This window comes from Panulirus ornatus, chromosome 17 (assembly GCF_036320965.1).
Source record: "Panulirus ornatus isolate Po-2019 chromosome 17, ASM3632096v1, whole genome shotgun sequence".
NCBI lineage: Eukaryota > Metazoa > Arthropoda > Malacostraca > Decapoda > Palinuridae > Panulirus > Panulirus ornatus.
In genome coordinates this window covers 55,708,320-55,730,689 of record NC_092240.1, presented here as the reverse complement: position 1 = coordinate 55,730,689, position 22,370 = coordinate 55,708,320, and the positions used below count along the sequence as shown (strand labels likewise).

The following is a 22,370-nucleotide window of genomic DNA, read 5'->3' as shown; positions in this document are numbered from 1 at the left end:
AAGCCGGCAAGGCAGCAGGTTTGGATGGTATTGCAGTGGAATTTATTAAAAAAGGGGGTGACTGTATTGTTGACTGGTTGGTAAGGTTATTTAATGTATGTATGACTCATGGTGAGGTACCTGAGGATTGGCGGAATGCGTGCATAGTGCCATTGTACAAAGGCAAAGGGGATAAGAGTGAGTGCTCAAATTACAGAGGTATAAGTTTGTTGAGTATTCCTGGTAAATAATATGGGAGGGTATTGATTGAGAGGGTGAAGGCATGTACAGAGCATCAGATTGGGGAAGAGCAGTGTGGTTTCAGAAGTGGTAGAGGATGTGTGGATCAGGTGTTTGCTTTGAAGAATGTATGTGAGAAATACTTAGAAAAGCAAATGGATTTGTATGTAGCATTTATGGATCTGGAGAAGGCATATGATAGAGTTGATAGAGATGCTCTGTGGAAGGTATTAAGAATATATGGTGTGGGAGGAAAGTTGTTAGAAGCTGTGAAAAGTTTTTATCGAGGATGTAAGGCATGTGTACGTGTAGGAAGAGAGGAAAGTGATTGGTTCTCAGTGAATGTAGGTTTGCGGCAGGGTGGTGTGATGTCTCCATGGTTGTTTAATTTGTTTATGGATGGGGTTGTTAGGGAGGTAAATACAAGAGTTTTGGAAAGAGGGGCAAGTATGAAGTCTGTTGGGGATGAGAGCTTGGGAAGTGAGTCATTTGTTGTTCGCTGATGATACAGCGCTGGTGGCTGATTCATGTGAGAAACTGCAGAAGCTGGTGACTGAGTTTGGTAAAGTGTGTGGAAGAAGAAAGTTAAGAGTAAATGTGAATAAGAGCAAGGTTATTAGGTACAGTAGGGTTGAGGGTCAAGTCAATTGGGAGGTGAGTTTGAATGGAGAAAAACTGGAGGAAGTGAAGTGTTTTAGATATCTGGAAGGTGGATCTGGCAGCGGATGGAACAATGGAAGCGGAAGTGGATCATAGGGTGGGGGAGGGGGCGAAAATTCTGGGGGCCTTGAAGAATGTGTGGAAGTCGAGAACATTATCTCGGAAAGCAAAAATGGGTATGTTTGAAGGAATAGTGGTTCCAACAATGTTGTATGGTTGCGAGGCGTGGGCTATGGATAGAGTTGTGCGCAGGAGGATGGATGTGCTGGAAATGAGATGTTTGAGGACAATGTGTGGTGTGAGGTGGTTTGATCGAGTGAGTAACGTAAGGGTAAGAGAGATGTGTGGAAATAAAAAGAGCGTGGTTGAGAGAGCAGAAGAGGGTGTTTTGAAGTGGTTTGGGCACATGGAGAGAATGAGTGAGGAAAGATTGACCAAGAGGATATATGTGTCGGAGGTGGAGGGAACGAGGAGAAGAGGGAGACCAAATTGGAGGTGGAAAGATGGAGTGAAAAAGATTTTGTGTGATCGGGGCCTGAACATGCAGGAGGGTGAAAGGAGGGCAAGGAATAGAGTTAATTGGAGCGATGTGGTATACCGGGGTTGACTGTGCTGTCAGTGGATTGAATCAAGGCATGTGAAGCGTCTGGGTAAACCATGGAAAGCTGTGTAGGTATGTATATTTGCGTGTGTGGACGTATGTATATACATGTGTATGGGGGGGGTTGGGCCATTTCTTTCGTCTGTTTCCTTGCGCTACTCGCAAACGCGCGGGAGACAGCGACAAAGTATAAAAAAAAAGAAAAAAAAATAATAAATATATATAAATATATATATAATATATATAATATATATATATATAATATATATAATAATATATGATCCCTGGGGATAGGGGATTAAGAATACTTCCCACGTATTCCCTGCGTGTCGTAGAGGGGGACTAAAAGGGAGGGAGCGGGGGCTGGAAATCCTCCCCTCTCGGTTTTTTTTTTCAATTTTCCAAAAGAAGGAGCAGAGGATTGGGCCAGGTGAGGGTATTCCCTCAAAGGCCAGTCCTCTGTTTTTAACGCTACCTCGAATGCGGGAAATGGCGAATAGTTTTAAAAAAAAAAAAAAAAAAATATATATATATATATATATCTTTCTTTTCTTTCATACTATTCGCCATTTCCCACATTAGCGAGGTTGCGTTAAGAACAAAGGACTGGACCTTTGAGGGAATATCCTCAAATGGCCCCCTTCTCTGTCCCTTCTTTTGGAAATTTAAAAAAAACGAGAGGGGAGGATTTCCAGCCCCCCGCTCCCTTCCCTTTTAGTCGCCTTCTACGACACGCAGGGAATACATGGGAAGTATTCTTTCTCCCCTATCCCCAGGGATATATATATATGGCTGTTAGAGACTGAGTTTGAACGAATGTGGCCTTTGTTGTCTTTTCCTGGTGCTACGTCGCACACATGAGGGGAAGGGGGTTGTTATTTCCTGTGTGGCAGGGTGGTGATGGGAATGAATAAAGGCAGACAGTATGAATTATGTACATGTGTATATATGTATATGTCTGTGTGTGTATATATATATGTATACGTTGAGATGTATAGGTATGTATATTTGCGTGTGTGGACGTGTATGTATAATACATGTGTTTTTGGTGGGCTGGGCCATTCTTTCGTCTGTTTTCTTGGGTTCCCCCGCAAACGCGGGAGACAGAAAAAAAAAAAAATATATATATAATAATATAATATATATAATATATATATATAATATATATATATAATATATATATATACATATATAACGTAAGGGTAAGAGAGATGTGTGGAAATAAAAAGAGCGTGGTTGAGAGAGCAGAAGAGGGTGTTTTGAAGTGGTTTGGGCACATGGAGAGGATGAGTGAGGAAAGATTGACCAAGAGGATATATGTGTCGGAGGTGGAGGGAACAAGGAGAAGAGGGAGACCAAATTGGAGGTGGAAAGATGGAGTGAAAAAGATTTTGTGTGATGGGGCCTGAACATGCAGGAGGGTGAAAGGAGGGCAAGGAATAGAGTGAATTGGAGCGATGTGGTATACCGGGGTTGACGAGCTGTCATGGATTGAAGCAAGGCATGTGAAGCGTCTGGGGTAAACCATGGAAAAGCTGTGTAGGTATGTATATTTGCGTGTTTGGACGTATGTATATACATGTTATGGGGGGAGGGTTAGGGCCATTCTTTCATCTGTTTCCTATGCGCTACCTCGCAAAAACGCGGGAGACAGCGACAAAGTATAATAAAATAAAAATATAAGAATATAATATATAAATATATTAGTTATATTAATATATAATATATATATATATATATATAATATATATATATATATATATTTTTTTTTTTTTCCAAAAGAAGGAACAGAGGGGGCCAAGATGAGGATATTCAAAAAAGCCCAGTCCTCTGTTCTTAACGCTACCATCGCTAAGCGGGAAATGGCAAATAGTTTAAAAGAAAAAAAAAAAATATATATATTATATTATCATTTTTTTTTTTCCCAAAGGAAGGAACGGAGAAGGGGCCAGGTGAGGATGTTTCCTCAGAGGCCCAGTTCCTTATTCTTAACGCTATACTGCTGATGCGGGAAATGGCGAATAGTATGAAAGAAAGAAATATATATATATATATAATATATATATATATTTTTTTTTTCACACTATTCGCCATTTCCCATGTTAGTGAGGTTGCGTTAAGAACAGAGGACTGAGCCTTTGAGGGAATATCCTCTCTTGGCCCTCTTCTCTGTTCCTTCTTTTGGAAAATTAGACACAAGAGGGAAGGATTTCCAGCCCCCAATCCCTCCTCTTTTAGTTGCCTTCTACGACATGCAGGGAATATGTGGGAAGTATTCTTTCTCCCTTATCCCCAGGGAAGATTGGGGAAGAGCAGTGTGGTTTTAAAAGTGGTAAAGGATGTGTGGATCAGGTGTCTGCTTTGAAGAATGTATGTGAGAAATACTTAGAAAAACAGATGGATTTGTATGTAGCACTTATGGATCTGGATGAGGCCATGGCCACCCTTTTGATAGGAGTTTCCTGAGCAAATGGGCATCAGAGATATAGATAGATAAACAGATAAAAGATTATCAAATATTGTAAATAAATATTCTCTCTATTGTCAAAAATGTCATTATTGCAAGACCTTATTGTCATACCTAGAATTCTTACCCTTACATGTCATTCCTAGAATTTTTTACCCTAATTCTCAATGTTGTCTTAGTAAGATGTTACTCTACAAGATGTCATTATAAAGGGTTTTCAGTAATCATGCACACTCTACATGAATTCCTTGTATTTCAAAAATTGAAGCAATGATATCAAGATTCTAAACTTTCTTCAAATATTTCCTGCTATGAGGTCATATACATAACATGGAGATTAATGTTTTCCAAAATGTGGGTAAAAGTCCTTTTCTGGCAGGTATGTCATGGTTAATGATTACAATGGCCATGTGTGGGAAGCTGTGCATCACTGCATCTTACGCAATTATCTACGTACTGACAGCAGAGATCTTTCCCACGGTTGTGAGGAATGTAGGTGTTGGCTCCTCCTCCATGATAGCACGTATTGGTGGAGCATTGGCCCCTTACATCAATCTTTTGGTAAGTCATTGGTACAAGTCCCCCCTTTTTCATCAAACAATAGTTAATGATAAAAAAAATCAGCCTATAACGTGGAAATACACTTACATCATATTTTCTATGTTGAGCTGTTAAAGGAAAACATTGCACGATCTTGATTTTTTTTCCTTTTTCCTTTAGTTTTTTGACAATGTAAGTTTTCATGTTGATAGTTCTTTGAGAAGGAAGAAAAGTGTAAAGAAAGGAGGAAATAAAGTGTTTTAGATATCTGGGAGTGGGTTTGGCAGTGGATGGAACCATGGAAGCGGAAGTGAATCATAGGGTGGGGGAGGTAGCAAAAATTCTGGGAGCCTTGAAGAATGTTTGGAAGTCAAGAACATTATCTCGGAAAGCAAAAATGGGTATGTTTGAAGGAATAGTGGTTCCAACAATGTTGTATGGCTGCGAGTCGTGGGCTATGGATAGAGTTGTGCGCAGGAGGGTGGATGTGCTGGAAATGAGATATTTGAGGACAATATGTGGTGTGAGGTGGTTTGATCGAGTAAGTAATGTAAGGGTAAGAGAGATGTGGGGAAATAAAAAGAGTGTGGTTGAGAGAGCAGAAGAGGGTGTTTTGAAATGGTTTGGTCACATAGAGAGAATGAGTGAGGAAAGATTGACCAAGAGGATGTATGTGTCAGAGGTGGAGGGAATGAGGAGAAGTGGGAGACCAAACTGGAGGTGAAAAGATGGAGTGAAAAGGATTTTGAGTGATCGGGGCCTGAACATGCAGGAGGGTGAAAGGCATGCAAAGAATAGAGTGAATTGGAACGATGTGGTATACCGGGGTCGACGTGCTGTCAATGGATTGAACCAGGGCATGTGAAGTGTCTGGGGTAAACCTTGGAAAGTTCTGTGGGGCCTGGATGTGGAAAGGGAGCTGTGGTTTAGGTGCATTATTACATGACAGCTAGAGACTGAGTGTGAACGAATGGGGCCTTTGTTGTCCTTTCCCAGCGCTACCTCGCACACATGATGGGGGAGGGGGTTGTTATGCTATGTGTGGTGAGGTGGCGATGGGAATAAATAAAGGCATAAAGTATGAATTATGTACATGTGTATATATGTATATGTCTGTGTGTGTATATATATGTGTACATTGAGATGTATAGGTATGTATGTGTGCGTGTGTGGACGTGTATGTATATACATGTGTATGTGGGTGGGTTGGGCCATTTTTTCGTCTGTTTCCTTGCGCTACCACTCTAACGTGGGAGACAGCGACAAAGCAAAATAAATATATAAAGAAATAAATAGTTCTTTGAGATATGATTTATTCTGAAGGTGCTGGTGAAAAGTCTAATTAAAATTCCATTGATATCTGTTATTAACATCTCTAATAATGTTCATGACCATGGACTTTGTAACACAAAAAACTGTTTCATGCAGACAGGCTTTATTAGAATATCCTAGGCGCTTGAAACTGAAATGATTAAAGGACTGCTAATTACTGAATTCTTATGATGTATATCAATCATGAGGGTGCAGACGTTTAAGATATGTCTGAAGAATACCACTGTTCCTAGGTTTTGTGAAATCTGGATAATGGAGAGATATGAGCTTTATCATCACTGGTTACTCAGACCCAGAAAAAACCACAACTTAATAGGGAAGCACTGAAACCATGATTATATAAATTACATTAGAATAGGTGAGACAGGCAAATACTGATGCAGTTACATTCAGGGAGTTTCACATTATTCAGAACCAAAAGAAGTATATTTTGTGCTGGAAATGCTATGCAAAGTTGGCAATTTTTCTAGTCTTAACAAACTTAGTGAAACTCTCTGGCCATGTAAATATGTATGTTCAATTTAACCACTTCACTGCACGAATGATTTTAAGGTTGGTTCCTGGAAAATGTTGACTATCAACCAAAATATATGAATATTTAAATTATCGTTTGTAATATAGTCAAAACAATGAGGGCAGCTGTATTTTCTATATATGGCATTAGTTTTATATAATTTATTTATCATACTTTGTCGCTGTCTCCCGCGTTAGCGAGGTAGCGCAAGGAAACAGACGAAAGAGTGGCCCAACCCACCCACATACACATGTATATACATACATGTCCACACACGCACATATACATACCTATACATTTTAACGTATACATATATATATACATACAGAGACACATACATATATACACATGTACATAATTCATACTTGCTGCCTTTATTCATTCCCATTGCCACCTCGCCACACATGAAATGACAACCCCTCCCCCGTATGTGTGCGAGGTAGTGATAGGAACAGGCAACAAAGGCTACATTCATTTACACTCAGTCTCTAGCTGTCATGTATAACTCACCGAAACCACAGCTCCCTTTCCACATCCAGGCCCCACAAAACTTTCCATGATTTACCCCAGACGCTTCACATGCCCTGGTTCAATCCATTGACAGCATATCGACCCCGGTATACCACATCGCTCCAATTCACTCTATTCCTTGCCCGCCGTTCACCCTCCTGCATGTTCAGGCCCCAATTGCTCAAAATCTTTTTCACTCCATCTTTCCACCTCCAATTTGGTCTCCCACTTATCCTTCCCTCGATCTCTGACACATATATCCTCTTTGTCAATCTTTCCTCACTCATTCTCTCCATGTGACCAAACCATTTCAAAACACCCTCTTATGCTCTCTCAACCACACTCCTTTTATTTCCACACATCTCTCTTTTCCTTTCATTACTTACTCGATCAAACCACCTCACACTACATATTGTCCTCAAACATCTCATTTCCAGCACATCCATCCTCCTCCGCACAACTCTATCTATAGCCCACGCCTTGCAACCATATAACATTGTTGGAACCACTGTTCCTTCAAACACACCCATTTTTGCTTTCCGAGATAATGTTCTCGCCATCCACACATTTTTCAATGCTCCCAGAACTTTCTTCCCTTCCCCCACCCTGTGAATCACTTCCACTTCCATGGTTCCATCCGCTGCTAAATCCACTCCCAGATATCTAAAACTTTATCACTTCCTCCAGTTTTTCTCCATTCAAACTTACCTCCTAATTGACTTTTCCCTCAACCTTACTGTACCTAATAACCTTGCTCTTATTCACATTTACTCTCAGCTTTCTTCTTTCACACACTTTACCAAACTCAGTCACCAGCTTCTGCAGATTCTCACATGAATCAGCCACCAGCGCTGTACCATCAGCGAACAACAAATGACTCACTTCCCAAGCTCTATCATCCACAACAGACTGCATACTTGCCCCTCTTTCCAAAACTCTTGTATTCACCTCCCTAACAACCCCATCCATAAAGAAATTAAACAACCATGGAGACATCACACACCCCTGCCACAAACCTACATTCTCTGAGAACCAATCACTTTCCTCTCTTCCTACACGTACACATACCTTACATCCTCTATAAAAACTTTTCACTGCTTCTAACAACTTGCCTCCCACACCATATATTCTTAATACCTTCCACAGAGCATCTCTATCAGTTCTATCATATTCCTTCTCCAGAGCCATAAAAGCTACATACAAATCCATTTGCTTTTCTAAGTATTTCTCACATACATTGTTCAAAGGAAACACCTGATCCACACATCCTCTACCACTTCTGAAACCACACTGCTCTTCCCAATCTGATGCTCTGTACATGCCTTCACTCTCTCAATCAATACCCTCCCATGTAACTTCCCAGGAAATTTGAGCACTCACTTTTATCCCCTTTGCCTTTGTACAATGGCACTATGCAAGCATTCCGCCAATCCTCAGGCACCTCACCATGAGTCATACATACATTAAATAACCTTACCAACCAGTCAACAAAACAGTCACCCCCTCTTTAAAAAATTCCACTGCAATACCATCCAAACCCGCTGCCTTGCTGGCTTTCATCTTCCGCAAAGCTTTTACTACCTCTTTTCTGTTTACCAAATCATTCTCCCTAATCATTTACCTAATCATTCTCATATATATGAGAGAGCTTGGGAAGTGAGTCAGTTGTTGTTCGCTGATGATACAGCGCTGGTGGCTGATTCATGTGAGAAACTGCAGAAGCTGGTGACTGAGTTTGGTAAAGTGTGTGAAAGAAGAAAGTTAAGAGTAAATGTGAATAAGAGCAAGGTTATTAGGTACAGTAGGGTTGAGGGTCTAGTCAATTGGGAGGTGAGTTTGAATGGAGAAAAACTGGAGGAAGTGAAGTGTTTTAGATATCTGGGAGTGGATCTGGCAGTGGATGGAACCATGGAAGCGGAAGTGGATAATAGGATGGGGGAGGGGGCGAAAATTCTGGAGCCTTGAAGAATGTGTGGAAGTCGAGAACATTATCTCGGAAAGCAAAATGGGTATGTTTGAAGGAATATTGGTTCCAACAATGTTGTATGGTTTGCGAGGCGTGGGCTATGGATAAGTTGTGCGCAGGAGGATGGATGTGCTGGAAATGAGATGTTTGAGGACAATGTGTGTGTGAGGTGGTTTGATCGAGTAAGTAACGTAAGGGTAAGAGAGATGTGTGGAAATAAAAAGAGCGTGGTTGAAGAGCAGAAGAGGGTGTTTTAAATGGTTTGGGCACATGAGAGAATGAGTGAGGAAAGATTGACCAAGAGGATATATGTGTCGGAGGTGGAGGAACAAGGAGAAGAGGGAGACCAAATTGGAGGTGGAAAGATGGAGTGAAAAAGATTTTGTGTGATCGTGGCCTGAACATGCAGGAGGGTGAAAGGAGGGCAAGGAATAGAGTGAATTGGAGCGATGTGGTATACCGGGGTTGACGTGCTGTCAGTGGATTGAATCAAGGCATGTGAAGCGTCTGGGTAAACCAGAAACTGTGTAGGTATGTATGATTTTGCGTGTGTGGACGTATGTATATACATGTGTATGGGGGGGGTTGGGCCATTTCTTTCGTCTGTTTCCTTGCGCTAACCATCGCAAACGCGGGAGACAGCGACAAAGTATAAAAAAAAATATATATATATATATATATATAATATATATATATATATAAATATATAATATATATATATATATATATAATATATATATCCCTGTGGATAGGGGAGAAAGAATACTCCCACGTATTCCCTGCATGTCGTAGAAGGCGACTAAAAGGGAGGGAGCACGGGGCTGGAAATCCTCCCCTCTTGTTTTTTTTTTTAATTTTCCAAAAGAAGGAACAGAGAAGGGGCCAGGTGAGGATGTTCCCTCTGAGCCCAGTCCTCTGTTCTTAACGCTACCTTAGCTTGATGCGGGAAATGGCGAATAGTTGATGAAAATATATATATATATAATATATATATATATATATAATATAATATATATATATATATATATATATATGGGTGTATTTCAGTGTTGTAAATGGAAATGGTGAAGAGCTTTGTAGATTTATGTGCTGAAAAAGGACTGGTGATTGGAAATACCTGGTTTAAAAAGCGAGATATACATAAGTATACGCGTTTGCGAGGTAGCGCAAGGAAACAGACGAAAGAAATGGCCCAACCCACCCCCATACACATGTATATACATACGTCCACACACGCAAAATATACATACATACACAGCTTTCCATGGTTTACCCCAGACGCTCACATGCCCTGATTCAATCCACTGACAGCACGTCAACCCCGATATACCACATCGATCCAATTCACTCTATTCCTTGCCCTCCTCTCACCCTCCTGCATGTTCAGGCCCCGATCACACAAAATCTTTTTCACTCCATCTTTCCACCTCCAATTTGGTCTCCCACTTCTCCTCGTTCCCTCCACCTCCGACACATATATCCTCTTGGTCAATCTTTCCTCACTCATTCTCTCCATTTGCCCAAACCATTTCAAAACACCCTCTTCTGCTCTCTCAACCACGCTCTTTTTATTCCCACACATCTCTCTTACCCTTACGTTACTTACTCGATCAAACCACCTCACACCACACATTGTCCTCAAACATCTCATTTCCAGCACATCCACCCTCCTGCACACAACTCTATCCATAGCCCACGCCTCGCAACCATACAACATTGTTGGAACCACTATTCTTTCAAACATACCCATTTTTGCTTTCCAAGATAATGTTCTCGACTTCCACACATTCTTCAAGGCTCCCAGGATTTTCGCCCCCTCCCCCACCCTAAGATCCACTTCCGCTTCCATGGTTCCATCCGCTGCCAGATCCACTCCCAGATATCTAAAACACTTCACTTCCTCCAGTTTTTCTCCATTCAAACTTACCTCCCAATTGACTTGACCCTCAACTCTACTGTACCTAATAACCTTGCTCTTATTCACATTTACTCTTAACTTTCTTCTTCACACACTTTACCAAACTCAGTCACCAGCTTCTGCAGTTTCTCGCATGAAATCAGCCACCAGCGCTGTATCATCAGTGAACAACAACTGACTCACTTCCCAAGCTCTCTCATCCACAACAGACTTCATACTTGCCCCTCTTTCCAAAACTCTTGCATTCACCTCCCTAACAACCCCATCCATAAACAAATTAAATAAATATATATATAATATATATATATATATATATATATATATATATATATATAAATATATAAATATATATATATATATCAACCTTATCCCTGGGGATAGGGGAGAAAGAACTTCCCACATATTCCTGGGTGTCGTAGAAGGCGACGAAAAGGGGAACGAGCAGGTGGCTGGGAATCCTCCCCTATTGTTTTTTTTTAATTTTCTAAAAAAAAGGAACATAGAAGAGGGCGAGGTGAAGATATTCCCTCAAAGGCCGAGTCCTCTGTTCTTAATGCTACCTTGTTAACGTGGGAAATGGCGAATAGTATGAAAAAAAATATATATATATTTCACCTATAAACAATAAATTCAAAATATGGAGAGTTAAAGGCCATCTGCCACATGAAAAGTGAAACCTGGTGTACACTTCTCTGGAAGCATGCTTGCATACCTGGCACTTGTTTCAAGGTTGTGTGGATGTTCCTAAGTGACCCAGTAGAAAAAAATATACTTTGTTGCACTGGGGTAATTTCAAACTTCACACTTTACCTGGATATATCCGACGGCTGCAGGGAAAGGGTTAATGGTTTTCAAAAGTCAAATGGTACTTAAGTATAAATTCATACCATAAATGTCAAACATGATACAAAAATTGTGCTGTCTACTCAAGGGGTAAGGAGGAGATAAATTCTACAGAGGCTCTTGACTAAAGACAGATTGTGGATTAGGCAGGAATGCTTAAACTAGTTCAGGGTTAAGTACAGTATTTCACTTCACACCATCTACCATTCATTTTTTCTTGAAGTTGGTAGAAAGACTCAAACCTTTCAAAATAACTTTTCAAATCAAACAGATTATTGAAAGATTCATATGAAAATTATCCAGCTAGGTATTAAACATAAATCAAATCAAATAAGAGAAGCTTGTGTGCTTTGTCATGGAAAGATACCTGTGCCAAGAGAAGATGGGAGGTAGGGGAGTATCTCAGTTGTGCTGTCACATCTCCAGCACTGCAGGTGCCAATAATAAGCTAGGACTGGAGGGTTTAGCCCTTAGAGTAGGTTTGATGAGGTCTGACCTTAAACTGTGAGTACTAGTTTCTCGCAATCTCTGCTAATAAGGCAACTCCTGCTAGAAAAGATAAATTACATAGTATTCAGTACAAAGTGTGCCAGACAGAGCAAAATATTACATATTAATAATGGACAGCATAGTTGACTAATATTGAACCATTATAGCAAGCAAATTATGAATGAAATGAATGAATGAAAAAATGTATGAAGAAACAATTCTGATCAAAATTCCAGTCGGCTAGGTTTTTTACACGCACTTAAGACATTTCACAGATTATTCTACATTGAATTACATGTTTCCTTATCAGTGCTGATCTGTCTGCCATTGTCATTGTTTATTACAGTGTAGTGCTTTACATTCTCTTATGTATTAAATTTCTTTCTAATTCCATTAACATCTCTGCTGAAACTTGGTTTGTGCTTGTGTTGTCATTACTGTTGTCCATATTTCTAACTGTTCCTTTTCTTTTAGTTTAGTCATATCTCATATTCTCTGTCCCTTTGTTCACATTCCTGTGCAATCTCCAAACTATTGTCATCCCTCGTCCTCCCTTTTCAACCTTTTCTGCATCTAATCTTGTCTGTCTTAAAGATTTGAAAATTCTTCAATTGTTACCATTTTTCTTTGCCTATTCATTCTCACATTCTTATAGTTCTTACCCAATTCTTTTTATCCCAGTTGGATGCAAGAGCCTGATCTCAATTCCCCTTCTCTACAATCTCTCAAAGCATTGAAGTGCCAGCATATTATGGGCCAAATTCGCTCACAAACATTTTTCCTACAGCTTTTTTCACTGAAGCTTCCATAACTTTAAATTCTTTTTACACAGTTTTAGATTTGTATTCCTGTAAATATCATCAAATTTGCATTTTCCTCTCACGACATGCTTCAGTATGTTATCAAAATTCCATTATTTTGTATCCATCGCTTCTGTGTCCTGGCCTTTCCTTCTTCCTCTTGTTTCATCTGTAGCCTCTATTTCGTTCTGGTGTTGGTAATGTGGAATGGAGTGTAAGACTGGATTAGGTAGGCATATATTCATCACTTGTCTAATCATTAAAATGTATACCATATATGTTATGTCAATGTTGTTTGTTATGGTGGGGGGGATGGGGGGGAGCACTATAAGTATAGGTTGCCAAAGTGTGAAGTGGGAGCAAGATTTTTATTTCTACTTGGAGGTTGGTGTTTGTGTATGAAATCGTTTGGGTGGAAGGTGTTAAGTCTGTTGCAAAGAACTGAGTACCAAACATACTGAGGTGAGATCATATTGGAAGTACTTTTGTTTGACTGTGGAGGTGTTGAATGTTGTTGGTTTTTAAGATGGCTGGTGATTGTTTTGACTACTGCTCTCATTTGTGTGTTTTGCACCTTTATATTTGCTTTTGACAAGGCAGATGACTCAGCAAGTGAGTTGTAGTTTATGATGGCATGGATGAATTGTTTTTAAGAGGCTATTAAGGTATTCCTTTTCTTGCCCAAAACTGGCTCCATTGTATTTTGAAGTGTTTAGTTTGTTAATAAGCTGCTGGAGGTTTGATTGAGAGTGGCTGACCATTCAAGGTAATAGCAGATTGTAAGTTGGATTCAAAACTTTTTGGGGTTAAGAGAGTGATGGTGGATTTCTGTGGTAATGCTGCATTATTCTATTTCTTTGGAGCAAGCTAATTTTTAATTGTGATATGTAGTGCTGAATGTGTATTGTTGCTTGTTCAGTGTCATGATGTGAGTGATTGAGATATCAGCTACATATGAGAGGGCTTCCACAGGGTGGCCTGTTGAATGTAACAGAAAGACGTGTAGGAAAAAATTGAAGAGGGTTGGAGTAAGAAATGCTCTCTAGGGTACTCCATAGTAGAGCTTGAGTTCTTTGGAGAAAATCTTGAATGACTTTAGTTTGGTGGCCATCTATGAAGTTGTCTAATCATCTTATGTCATTTCTTTTATCAGGTTTGTTAGTTGCCTCATTGATATATATTGCCATTATCTCTTGAACTGCTATAGTGTCCAGTCATTGGCTATACTCATTCTGCTTAGATTTTTATCCAACTTGGTGAAATCATCAATTTCATATATCTTCAGTTAAAATTCTGATGATGAAGTAGAATCTTCACATCCACATGTAAGCCTCTGGCTTAAGTTTTTAGTTATTGCTAACCAATGTTGGATCTTCATCACATAAAATACAAAGTAAGAGTATTTCTTTGTATAACTAGTTCATGTTTAAAATCAGCCCAGATCGCAAATCCATATGTACATTTATCTACATATATATAATTCAATCACTACCACTGCTGAGTAATAATCTTTCTTAAGAACTGGCTAGTTGGTGTGTGTGTGTGTTCATATGTCTGAATTTTCATACATCTGGTCACTAATTTTGAAAGACTGCATTGGATATTGATCCAGCTTGGTGAGATTGCCCCTTTTCACTGATCCTTTGGTTGAGTTTGAAGATCATTTATCGTAATTTTTCAGGGAGATCAGTGGCAGCCTCTTCCTCTCATCATATTTGGCTCCTTGTCTTTTGCTGCTGGTTTGCTGTCCCTTCTGCTGCCTGAGACCCTTGGTCGACGTCTGCCAGAGACTATTGAGGATGGAGAGAACTTTGGACGGTATGTGGTTTATAAGGCTGCAGATATTGCTTAATAGTATATCAAATGGTATTTTAGTTAAGATTAGTTAGACTGGTGTTTGTCCTTTCTAAGATACACCTCATAGCATGAATGACTTGCCAGAAGGATTGGAATCCTTCTCAGAAAAGGAGACCTAAACAAAATCCAGGATTGGCTTGGTACATGGCTGATGAAGTCAGTCCAAGTAATCATAAAATATGGAGAACAGGACATGGTGATAGAAGGTGTTAATATGAATAATGTCTAAAAGGAAATTAGTTTCAATAATATATGTGTAAAAGGACCCTAGGAGTTCACATGTCCATAACCTGTTGCCAGTGTCCCACCTTTGGAAAATAGAAAAGAAGACAAATTGTCTGCTGGTAAATATATGAATTACATTACGTTTATAGATGAGGAAATATTTAAGCTGTTCATATCCTATAAAGGCCAGAACTAGAAATTTCTTCTCAAGATTGGTCACTACATTTAAAAATGCACAAAGAACTAATAGTGAAGGTCTAGAAGGGGAAAAAACATGGTACCAGAATTAAATTAAGATAAATGAGTTACAGGGAAAGGGTAGAGGCCTTAAATTTGTCCACCATGGGAAAGAAAAGAGTAAGAGATGACCTTACCACAGCTTATATCTCTTTAAACCAGCTTTTTTTTATGTGCAGTGACCAAACTTGAGAAGCATATTCTAGTTATGGCCTAACATAGGATGGGAACAGCTCACTAAATGCAATTCTAATATTTACCAGCAGACAGTGTGTCTTCTTAACTCTTTACCTAAGGTGGGGCTCTGGCAACAGGATATGGACATGTTCATCCCTAAGTTCCTATCACACACGTACCCTGCAGCAAATTTCCTGTCAGTCTATCCTCAAGTATTTTGGGTGATAGTTTCCTCATGACTGGATAATGGGAAACCGCATTCTCACACCCAATGGTGGGCAACAGTATCCTTATGTATCGTATCATGGGTAACAGTATATGCATCCACTGGATGGTTAGCAACATATCCTCATATGCTGAATGGTGTGTAACAGTATCATCATTTGCTGTATGTTGGGCAACAGTATCCTCATGTGGTGAATGGTGGGTAACAGCATCAACACATGCTGTATGTATGCAACAGTAACCTCATGTGCTGAATGGTGGTTAAAAGTATCATTACATGCTATATGTTGGGCAACAGTATCCTCATGTACTGAATGGTGGGTAACATTATCATCACATGCTGTATGTTGGGAAACAGCATCCTTATGTACTGTATGGTGGGCATCAGTTTCTTCGTGTAGGTAAATGGTAATACTTACACTGTTCCTCTCTCCTCTTACTTAGAAATAAGCAAGGTGATACTAAACATTCTCCTTATGTTCTTTTACATGTCATACCATCTATACTGTTGCCCTGATATTTTCTTTGCAGCAGAATTGGTATTTTGTCCACATTCTCCACTTTTCTAAAAGGCCTATTTCACATAATTTCCTTTAGGTGACATTGCATCTCATTTCTTTAACCCATTTAATAACAGGAGAGAGATAGTGTCTATCTGTGAGTACCTATGGTCAGATTCTACTATGAAACAAGGCTAGTGTGTATCACTCACTACTTGAGTTCCTTCATAGAAGTACAGTGCATATGACAAGATTTTCCCCATTAGGTAGGGTTAGCACATGTTTACTGCACTTGCTGCTTGTTAAGCAATCCAGTTATACTCTGCTGTCGCACACACTGTATAGTTGGGTTGTATTTTTGGTTTGTCTGGGACAGTTTTTAATAGCTTGTCTGGCCTGCTTTTAAAGGTATTTGAACTTACTCCATGCAAGTTTTACTTCATATGGGGGTTCACTAAATTTTAAAATCCTTTTCTTCTTTGCTAGGCTCAGATATTTTTGTTTGATATCTCTGGTATGAGCAGGAATCTGGAAATCCTTCCCTCCTGTTTTACTTTTTAAAGAGGGAACATGGGAAAAAGCCAAATGGGGCTCTTTTTTCCTTTTAGGTTCACTTATTCATATGGGAAATTGTGAACGCACATGAAAGGAAGATCTTTTTGATATATTCCAAAGTACTCTTATAGACTTAATTACCCTGTTTCTTTCATGTATTAAAGTTTATAATTCAGTTATCATCTTTAATTCCTCAGTTTGTTGCCATAAAAGATTATCTCATATTTTTTCCTCAACAGTGTTTAGATCAAGTTCTTTCATCTCTTCAAGATACCAATATTTCAAATGTTCTTTCCTCTCAGTTTTGCAAATGCTTTTAAATTTTTACAGATTTAAGCTTCTCTTGATGTTTGCCATACAAACCAGCAACATTCACAGTTGCTTCCTGTATAAACATTGAACAAATTCATCATCCTTCTGTCTCTTATTATAAAAATTCTCATTATCACTATACTTCTTACTTCTCAGTTTCACATGGGTATCTTTTAAAAACTTGCATTTGTCTCATATATTCACTGTAGTACGAATTCAGTAATTATCTTTTCCATTTTGACAGGGGATCACTGGAACGTGATAAGGTAGCCATGAAAGAAAATGCAGAGCCACTTCATGCAGACACTGAGAGTTGCCTTGATATACCTTTCAAACAAGCATCTGACTCAGGGAACATTGATGAAAGCCAAATAATGATACAGTCTGATAAAGCTAATCACACCACAGAAAATAAAATTTAAAAATGGGCTATGTGTACAAATATTAATGTCTTTACAAAATGATATATAAGCAGTATCATATTCAATGCAGAATTGTGATTGAAGAAGACAACTTATCTTTATGAGGACTACGTAAAATCATCTGACGTACAGTATTGCTTTCTGTGATTTCTCTTCTTGACACACAACTGTTACCTTGCACTGAATAATCTTAGTTGCTCTTGAACTACTGTAAAGGAAAATGACCAAAGTTCTTTTAAATGCATTACACGTAAGAATGGTAGGGAGTAGTTATCATATTCAAGTGGCCTTCTGAGATACTTCAGTATATTTTGGTATTTCATGCTGTCTGTCTGTAGCTTATATTTTGTACTTTTTTACGTTAAGGAGATGCACATCGCATCAGCAGCAGCACAAAAGAAACAGAACAAATACAGGTTGACACAAGCTAATTTGCCTCTTACAAAAGTAAGCAATCATTTATATAGAAATCAGTGATTGTGTAATTTATATTTGAAATGCTTAAAGTTTATATACATATATGAGATGTGACTTGGAAGAGTACCACATATATATGAGGAAGATTACAGATAAGACGGAGGAGGAGAAGCAGATGAATTGAAGAATACATGAATGACATCCAGATGAAAAATAATATTCTGTAATTCTGAACAAATTTAAGATTATGGAGGGACCATTGCTTCATCACTGACTACAAACACAGCAGTAGAGTAGTGATAAAGAATACTAATCAACAAATGTAATGAGATGCTAAAACTGTTTTCACCATGAGAACAGACAAGATGAGTGCAGAGTGAGTAGGAGGAAGAGAAATGATAACAAAAAGGTAAGCTTTCTTTTCAGCTTTATATTCTTAATGATGAGAGACTCATAATAAATTATTGTTTTTTGTGATATCAACACTAATGTAAGCAGTTAGTGCAAAATAGGAGTGTTGCCTAAAGTGTGAATGGTTTGTATGGTATGCATTAGGTTCATGTGAATACAGTAGTTAATGGACAGCTAGCTGCTCAGTTGTGCTATATGTTATTATTTGTGTTCATTTTATATTTTGGTTCAGCTTTTAGAAATGAAACAGAAACTCAGTTGACGTTAGTGCTGACACAATTTTTCAGTTATTTAGAAAGTACAAAATGTAAAAATTGAAGTTGCAGTATGTAAATAAGATTCTAGGTATTTCACTTCTTTTGTTTGAGTGAATATATAAATACCGGGAATCGCTGGACTCAGCAATGAGTGAAAAGTTACATTTGACGAGGTTATATCATTGTCATTGGGTGAAAAGATGTATAATCTTGTCAAGGAACTATTGACTTCAAAGGAGTTAATCCCCCTGCTGCTGATTGTAGTGCAAATATGAAGTTGTAGGAGCCCCATAAAAGGGATCTAAGGGCTATATAATCAAATATCTTTTAAATAATGTCATGGCCAAAAATAAATTCCTAGATAAACAATGTGACTGTTTTCCACACTTTGAAGGGGTAATTATATAAACCATGCACAATAAACCATGCACAGAAATATCATTTTATAATTAGTATTACAGGTGATAGGTAAAGAATGGATGCGAGTGGATGTGGCCTTCCTTCATCTGTTCCTGGCACTATCTTGTTAATGTGGGGAACAGCTATCAAGATTGAAAAAATAAAAGCTAGTTACTGTACCAAAAAAATCTCACAAAAACTAATTAGAAACAAATCTTAATTTAACCTTGATCCTAAATACAAAGTAATTTATCAGCCTAACACCTCATATGTTTCACAGATTGACAACAACTTGGGCAGGTCAGTAGTTCAGGCACTAATTTGAGATTTCACTGTAATGTGAACACTCCAGACTGTCCCTTAATCAAAATATAACTAGGTGCTGTGACTTTAGTTATGACAGAATATGAACTTCAGATCCACTATAGTAACTCCTAGCCATTCACTGGAGAATACATATGAATCTACACCTGTCCAAAGGGAACACACCTAATTGTCCATGGGAAAATGCATGGTGTCCAAAAATTCCAAGCTGTCCATGAAAAAATACCAGGTCTCCTCATACAAAGGTGGGAAGGGGAAGAAGTCTTGAAAGGAATAGAAAGTGATAGAAGTGATATAATTAAACTATTGAGACAACTTAACTCATGAAAGGCCCATGATCCTGGTAAAGTCTCCCCATATGAGTTGAAGGAATGTGCAGAGGTATCAATAGGCTATTCAAAATACTGTTCAGTAGGTCATGAGAAGAAGAGTTAGTTCCAAGGATGTGAAATAGACAAAAGTTGTGCCTATGTTCAAGAAATATTATTAGAAAATTGCAATGAACTACAGGCCAGTCTCACTAACAAGTGTGGTTTTTAAAAAAATGCAAATAAATGATAATGTGCAGAGGAGTAACTGCTGGCCTAAAAGGCAACGTAGTTTCAAAGAAAGATCATGCATTAATAATCTCCTTCAAATCTATGACAGGGTAAGCTCCATCTTAGATGAAAGGGATGGATGAGAGGTCTGTGTTCTTGGAGAGCAGAAAAGCCTTTGACACTATACCCCATCGGTGGCTTATCACGATAAAAAAGCTAGAGCTAAAGGCAGGATTATGGGGCAGACTCCTTCAGTGGACAGATTACCTTAGTTCCTGGAAGGGAGCAAGAATGCAGATAAAAGTTGCATCTTCGAATGGGCTGGGGTTACACCTGGCATGCCACAAGGGCTTGGTCTTGGGTCCCCTACTGTTCTTGGGGTATGTAAAGGCTTACCTAATGGACTGTACTCCCATCTAAACATTTTGCTGATGATGCTAAGGTCATGAGAGAAATAAAGAATAATGATCACATTATCTTACAGGGTAACTGGACAAACTCTAGAGTTGGTCAGATAAATGGATGATGAGACTCAGTGAAAGTAAGTTCAAGAGAATGAAGATGGGACGGAGTAAAAGAAGGCTATTACTACTGGCAAATGAATTATGAGAATCTCTGTGTGAAATAGACCTATCTGTCACCATTGTGCCTATTTGTTACCAGAGCTGTACTTGCAGAGAACTGTGAAAGAGACAAACTATATATTGGCAAATATCAGAATTACATTCAAGTATGTGGTCTAAGAATGTGCTTAGAAAAATATTCCCACGATAGGAGAGAATACTCAAGATGGGGTATCATGAGTGTAAAATCGAGTGCAAATAGGTAATTACAACATAAGCAAACTAAAGCTGAATTATGCTTCATAAGTCTAGGCACCACACATAAGTTAAAAGCACAGAGCAGAGCAATTAAGATGGTACTTGAATTAAGAGGACTGAACTATAATGAAAGCTGGGGGCTATGGAAGGAAGGGGGCTCCTGATAAAAGCTTTCAGGTCTGAAAATCTGTTGGGTAAAGTTGACAGTGAACAGTTCTTCAAGAGATGCAATATCAGAGTAACCAGAAGCTATGACAAGATGCTGGGCAAAAGAGTATTTGAAAAGAAAGTAAAGACATACTGGATTTAGTGTTAAGGTGGATGATGGTTGGAATAAACTAAGGACATGATGAATGCTAACAGAGTACTGAGATTTAAAAGGCTCCATGATGGCAAAGGAAGTTCAGGAGATGGGGACCCATGAGTGTATAACTCACCAAGTACTGTACAAATAGATAGCAACACTAGCTGTGGGTGAAAAAAAGATCATTCCATAAGCAATTTTTGGCACTCAACAGTTTTTCCCTATTTGATTATAATTCACACAAACACTTATATCACTCATATACTCACTGACAAAAGTTCTGTCCCACTCCCAGCCAAAATGTGAATCTGAAACACCTGAGGTTCAAACAATGAGGCAGGAGAAAAAAGTGCCTTTTGAACCAAAACATGTTGCACTGGGGTGTTTGTGAGGAGGACATGGGAGATCCGAGGAGTTGATGAAATAAGAGGAAGGTTGTTGGGGGTGGAGAACGACATATACTGATGATTTTGTTATGGTGATGATTTTTAATAAAGATTATAAAAATTCAGTCATTATTATCTTAAGTGCACAGCTAAGAACAGTAAGAGGTTGTAGGAACAATAACAGTAGAGTGAAAAGTAGGATGATTTCCAGCAGATGTAATACTAAATCCATATGTGTTTGATTTTAGCGTAAGGTTATAAGGGGAAAAAATTTCTTGTAATATTTTACCCTTTTCAGTAATTGGCTAAAGCTCTGACTAAACTTGTTATACTGAACAATGTTTTTTTGTCCTTCATTAATGTTTTGGGTTTATTCCACACACTAAACTAATATTGCTGAAACTAATTCTCTCACATGTAAGTAACCAGGTCCCAGACTCTTATATGTTGACACAAAAAGTTGGTAAGAGCTGACTGTGACAATAGGATGAATAATTTGCCTTTCATTGTTGCTTATGTTTTCAGTAATTCACATTATGCAGAGTAAGTGAAGATGGAAAATGGAGTCATAGGATTTGCCTGTATTGCTACATGCTTTAATTCAAGTACTGCAGCGGCAGACATAAAAAGCACAAATTAATACTGACAGTGGATTACATAAGGATGTACTTACCTACTAGACATGAAATGGATGTCATTTCATATATTCTATAATGTTTTTTGAACAAACCATGATGCATGTTTTGACAGTTGAGCATCGATTTATCTAATCTACACATAATATGCAAAGATGTCCTTATTACTGCTAAGATTATATCATCACATGAAAAGCAGAATCTTAATCTTATGGTAATGAAGTGATTATGGGACTTGATTTCCAGGACAAGGTCCAGCCTCCTTGAGAATGAACCATTTCACTTATTCTCCAGGGTAGGGATTCCACTAAATTGAGGTTAATATTAGGACGTTACCTCAATGACCTCATGGACCTTCCTTTCAGTGGCAACACAATTAACTTTATCACATATATCCAACTTATAACATATGATGGCTCATAAATTCTTGATTGAGTTCATGTCATGACCCTTAGAAGCCAAATTGAAGACTTCCACTTAAGGTGTTGAGTGGAACACTCCTTCACCA

The 22,370-nt window shown here is 38.6% G+C and overlaps 1 protein-coding gene across 5 annotated transcripts in view; it reads left to right on the top strand.

The window, feature by feature from the left end:
• Window positions 1–21,566, top strand: part of LOC139754810 (organic cation transporter protein-like) — a 105,134-nt gene extending 83,568 nt beyond the window's left edge. For all 5 annotated transcript variants that reach the window (XM_071672645.1, XM_071672644.1, XM_071672649.1 and 2 more), the window contains 3 exons: window positions 4,327–4,508; window positions 14,541–14,677; window positions 17,192–21,566. In XM_071672645.1, the coding sequence (XP_071528746.1) occupies window positions 4,327–4,508; window positions 14,541–14,677; window positions 17,192–17,369 (497 nt within the window). In that variant the 3' untranslated portion in view covers window positions 17,370–21,566. The remainder of the gene's footprint in view (window positions 1–4,326; window positions 4,509–14,540; window positions 14,678–17,191) is intronic.
• The last annotated feature ends 804 nt before the right edge of the window (window positions 21,567–22,370 follow it).